This window comes from Pocillopora damicornis, chromosome 7 (assembly GCF_964200805.1).
Source record: "Pocillopora damicornis chromosome 7, jaPocDami1.2, whole genome shotgun sequence".
Classification (NCBI taxonomy): Eukaryota; Metazoa; Cnidaria; class Anthozoa; order Scleractinia; family Pocilloporidae; genus Pocillopora; species Pocillopora damicornis.
This window is the reverse complement of record NC_142676.1, coordinates 15,738,410-15,744,130: the sequence shown is the minus strand read 5'-3', so window position 1 is coordinate 15,744,130 and position 5,721 is coordinate 15,738,410. Positions and strand designations below refer to the sequence as shown.

At 40.2% G+C, this 5,721-nt stretch overlaps 1 protein-coding gene across 1 annotated transcript; it reads left to right on the top strand.

Moving 5' to 3' along the window:
• The first annotated feature begins 2,410 nt into the window (after positions 1 to 2,410).
• Positions 2,411 to 4,242, top strand: LOC113682439 (mRNA decay activator protein ZFP36L1). Its single transcript, XM_027199611.2, has 2 exons — positions 2,411 to 2,493; positions 2,665 to 4,242. The coding sequence occupies exons 1-2, from the start codon at positions 2,440 to 2,442 to the stop codon at positions 3,508 to 3,510; spliced, it is 900 nt and encodes a 299-aa protein (XP_027055412.2). The 5' UTR covers positions 2,411 to 2,439; the 3' UTR covers positions 3,511 to 4,242.
• Positions 4,243 to 5,721: the final 1,479 nt, after the last annotated feature.

Below are 5,721 nucleotides of genomic sequence, written 5' to 3'. Positions count from 1 at the left end.
TAATTAAATTTGTTATTGACGGTAATTTTCTTTCAATAATGGTCTATGACAGAAAAACCAAGCGTTTCTTTCCTAGTATTCTAAAAATAAACTTGTCCACGAAAACTGAAATTTCCAAAGAAAGAAATATGAATATCTCGTATTGATTTATGCATACACAGGCTCAAATAACAACTCAATGTTTAGGATTTCGCACTTGAGAAGTGTCTAGTACCCAGCTCCTGCTGGATATACTTTTGTACGTGTCAATGTTACGGTGCACGGTCATTAGAAGCGGTAACTTTTTACATTTATAGCCTACGTCACGGTACCACTCCTCGTCGTTTTGTTTACGAAAGCGAGGGGGCGTTACGTGAGAGCACCGATATGAATGACAAATGACGAATTAAAATATCCGAGACTTCACGAAACGGCGATACCTTCATTTTTTAAACCACGAGACCCGTGCCGGCTACCTACGTGCGCGTAGGTTTCTATACTTCTGCCATAGTCAGCACTTCGACACGGCTTCGCGGAAAATTCCGAAACTGTGGCACCCATGCATTAAAAGTGTGCGAGACCTTCACGCTTGCGGCGGCTACCTCCCACTGGTCGGGTTTGCTTGTTACAAGATACAAGAATGTTCGTTACTCTTTTCAAGAGATAAAGACTTCCATCTGCTTTGGTGGAATGAAATGTTATGTAGCGTTCGAGGTCGTCAATAATGCTGGAACCTTAGTGTTACAGCACCGATCATTCAGATTGTAGTGCTTTGCTGTGGTAGTTCTTATTTTAGAAATCACCTGATATGATAACTTTTTTCGTTAATGACTACTTTTCGGAATTCTTGTACGATAGGCACAATATACGCGCAAACACGAGCGTATTCTTCTGCAATCTCGACAAAGTTAGTGTTCCGACAGCCTGCGGGCCTATATTATTACGTATTCATATTTTGTCTTGTTGTTTTTTGTGCGGTAGATTTTCTGATTGTTTAACTTGCTAATTTCAGTGTTTTTGAAAACAAAGGCCAAACGTGAATGTATGCAAAACCTTACACCATAACTCACGCATTCTGGTGTGAAAACCAGCGCCTTATCGCTGAGTTGATTCGCACAAAGACAAAAATCAAATTAGCAATCTTCCGGAGATCGTGTTTCAATTCAACCGGTATTTTTCCCCGGATTGGAGCCAATATTTTGAACACGAAAAGGGCAACAGATTCAATGCAAGGCGATCAAGCATGCAATGACTGGAGGAATAAATAGTTTAATTTGATTTAATTGTGTGGTGAGACGATGTTTTGAAACAGTCTGCGATCAAAAACAGAAGACTCTCTAGCTTATGTGAGCGTTTTAGTTATGTGACCTGACACCGCGAATGTTTTCGCACGTTTTGCTTCTTCTGATTGGTTTAAGCTGTATTAATCACTTTTTACGTTGTTTTCGGAAGCCGTTTGGACACGCCGAATAATAACAAAACAGAACTGCTTTCAGGGCTATTTTAAGCAACTGAGGGATTTAATTTCCATACCTTTCAAATGACGGTACAAGAGATTTTATAAGAGTGTTAAATTTTAGAAGTGAAGCGTGAAATAAAATAAAGCATTGTTTATGGTGCGAAATGGGTCTCTAATGTTTCCAAAAGGCACGAAACTTGGATTTGCATTTAAAGATGAAGAGACGGGAGCGATTGCGGTTCTGTTTGTTTTTATTTAAATCTCTGACAGTTGAAGTGCGATTCTGTCTGCTGGATTTTAACTGCGGTCGGATCACGTGTCAAAGAACAGATCATCGCTGGCTTTAGAGGGGAATCTTTTTTGTTTATGTTTTTCCACTTCATTAGAAACGATCGCGTGAATCGACCAATATCGAGCAGATTTCAACCCAACTAAGGAAATTGACGATTACCATAGCTAGACACGCTTTCCTGGAAGAAACTTTCTCGATCAAGTCGTTGCAGACAACTATTTGTTTCACTTTCGAATGTTATCCGTGATTGACAGGCTAGTCGTAAGAGCCAATCAGTGTCCCCGCAGTGAATAATGACGCAAACACACCATTTATTGGCTTCTGTAAACAAAAGGACGAGAACAGGATGTGTTTTCTGTCTGTTCCCCGATCGCGTTTATTTAACTCCTAGTGCAATTTTCCAGTGCTTGAATCTTCAAAAACCTGATTAAATACGTCAAACATCGACTAAAGCAAAAAATCTGGAACGCTACGAGCGTAAAACTAGCTCACGGTCTCGCTTAGTTGCAAAACGCCAGCTCTCACCACGTGGTCTATGATAATTATGTTGCCATAGAAATCATTATCTTTTTGACACCAAGATGACACACCTCTCACGTTTGCATTTTATATTCGTGGGTTATCACAGTTCAGCAAATCGGTGAAAAAGCAAAAAGGCGATCGAAGGTACGGGAAGCGTTAGTCTATTTAGACTCCTCTAAGTGACAACATGTCTACGGCCCTTGTCTCCGCGTTTTATGACGTGAACGACGTGTTATACAAGGTTAGTTGCCGTTGTCGTTTTCTTTTAGAACTTTACGCAAGAACAATCGCATCTATTCATTCCGCGATGTCTCTAAAGTAGAAACCTTTGTGCAAGGTGATTAAGAGCAATTTTAAAAGTCCCTCTGTCGCTCTGATCTCACCTCAACATGTGAATCGCTTTCTTCTGCAGAATAACAGAAATCTCGGCTTGGCGTTTGAGCAAAGACCACGAAGTGAAAGGAAACCATTGCCTATAGGCCAGCCGCGAAGACACTCGACTTCTGTTTCAAGCTCTCGCTCCTCGCCGAATCTGATCACGTTGACGGGTTCCCCAAACAAACGAGAGCGCTCATTGAGTTTGAGTGCCGAAGAGGAGCGCAGACGAACCAGTTCAAACTCCAGCCGGTACAAGACCGAACTTTGTCGCCCTTTCGAAGAGAACGGTACTTGTAAGTATGGAGACAAGTGTCAATTCGCTCACGGTGTTCACGAACTGCGCTCACTTAGTCGCCATCCTAAATACAAAACTGAATTGTGCCGTACATTTCACACGATCGGGTTCTGCCCTTATGGGCCGCGATGTCACTTCATTCACAATGCAGAAGAACGAAGGGCTGCGCAGATGATGAATGGTGCCCGAATGTCTCCGCCATCGCAACTCATCGGTCCACCTTCGCCGCCACTCACAGAGCCAAGCTCGCCATTACCGACTTCTTTAACTCCACCTTCTCCATCTCCGCTCTCCTTCTACAACGATGATAGCCCATTGGGAAGTCCTATCAACAGCCCGTTAGCGATTCCTTCTCCCGCTTCAAACAATGTCTTTACCTTCCCATCACAAGCTCAGGATTTCTCGCCTGTTCTTTCGCCGACCATGGCAAGCCCTCCAGGAGTGTTCTCGCCTGGGTTAGAGCTGAACGAAGACGATGACTTGGACGAAGATGATGAAAATCTTCCCCCGACGCCGCCAGACTCGTATGATTTGGCTAGCCGAAGGCGCTTGCCTGTGTTCAACAGAATGTCCGTGCCGGAATAAGGTTGTAAAAATTGGCTTTTAGTAGTTTAACGTTTGTACACAAGATTTGTAATTTAACATTTAAAGACTGATCAAGTCAACAAAACGCTGGAGAATCAGTTATTATTTTCACGTCAAAATAGGGCACACAAGAATATACATATACATATATTATATTATATAATTAACCATATTTTTATGATCGGGACTAAAGCACAGATTTATATGCATCAAGCAGTTTCTATAGGTCCTATAGCTTATTTATCGAAGAAAACAGAAAGAAAATTATCGACGGAATTGCTAGTGTTAAACACGAAATTCCTAAGTGTAAGTTTTTCGTACACGTTTTATATTTGGTCAATAATTACCACTGTATATTGTAAAGCCTGTGAATAATGGAAGCTAAAATTATATTGTCGACGTTTTTTTTTTCTTTTACCTCTTTCAATTCCTATCTATTTAATATATTATTTATTTAACTTATAATACCAAGCGATAAGTTGCTATTTTGTTACCGAATTTTGAATCAAAATCCATTAATTTTGTTACAGTCAGGTAGAGAAATGAGAGAAGTAATTTCTTAATATATAGCCTATTTACATGGTCGTAATTTAAACGTAGATAATTTATAATCGACTTGCATATTTGGGAGTGTTATGTGCACGTCTGATTCAAAACCGAAGTTGTTTTTGAAAATAGGAACGTCTTTTTGGAAAGCGATTCAATAAATGTTCCTTTAAATTTTGTAAAAAACTTGTGTATTGATTTGGATCTGCGATCGCGGTACAAAAGCTGGGAAATGGGGGCGGTGCGCACCTTTCGATAAAGTCGCTTGTGCAATAACATCGGCGCGACTTTCGCGACAATTATGCCAGGCATTGAGGGGTCATTTTGACAAGGTCGGGCGCTGAAACGTTTCGGTTTACATTTTTTGCATGCGTGAAGCCACTCTTGAATGGCTGCCAACAGTAGGGAACCAAACACCCAATATCGAATGATACTTACTTCTCTCCACCAATGGCGAGGGGTTAGCCCTTTTATCGCCTCAGGTCATCCTTGAAATCTGAGAGCGCTTTGCGAGCAGAATGGTTATCAGAGAATAGCAGGGTCGAACTGTCGATGGACATTAAAATATCAACTGACAGATGAGGAGAAAAATGTTCGAAATCGTTGGAGTTAACTCCATGTAGATTGTTTGCTGGCACCAACTTCCGTTTCAATTCGATTTATGACATCTTAGTGGCTCTTTAGCATACCGAACCGTGAAAAGGCACAGTAGCTACAGGAAAGAAGTGCTAATACTTCAGAGTTAAATATTTGGAAAAAGTGACAACGTTCGCAAGCAGGGTATGAAAGTTGCTAGTGTAGAGCTTTGATTTAGGAATGTTTCCTTTCGTGATATCGGTGAAATCTTGCGCTGAATCTGTGACTTGGCCCGTAAAAAATATTGGATTTCTGAGGATTAAATAATTATTTCTCGCGAGCAGTATTCAAAACATTGACACGACTTGGCTGCTGTGAAGAAAGATCAAAACAGCCGTTTTTGCTTCAGGCAAACGGGACAATTATCCAAAAATTTGCATTTAGAAAATCGAACTTTACGCTCCTTGCTATTGAAAATCGCTGAGTCGTTACGTCTGTTGTGTTTAATGAGCATCGTGATGTTTACTTTGAAGAATCGAGATTTTAACGATCAACAAAAGAGCATATTTGCTTCGAGAATTTAAAGAACTTTCTTCGAATTTCGATCGGTTTTCTGCGAAAGAACGAATGATCAACGAAGGTGCAGAGGGCGCTGTAGTGATTCGTTTCCGGTTTCGTCGAAACGCGGTTTTCCGGTTACCTGTCTTGTCACGTAGCAGAGCTAACATACGAGGATTATTTTTAAAAGAAATATTAACTGATTTACATACTTATGTATTTACTTTTGTTAATACAAAGAACACACAGATATAAAATGTCAACTTCTGGTTGGCTGACTGTTATGTTTTTACCATAAACAATATAAAACTTACACGATTTCAACAACTCGGCTCCTTGAAAGTGAGTAACTTACCAAATTAAAATTTGGCAAGATTTCATTAATGAAGATTAAATTTGAATTCCAGACACTTTAAAGTCCTTAAACATTCTTGAAAAACTCCTTGTGGGATGCAGTTGATTGCAGAAGTCTTTTTATAGATTATTATGACTTCCGAAGCTAGAAGACTAGTGTTTTTTTTTGTTGTTGTA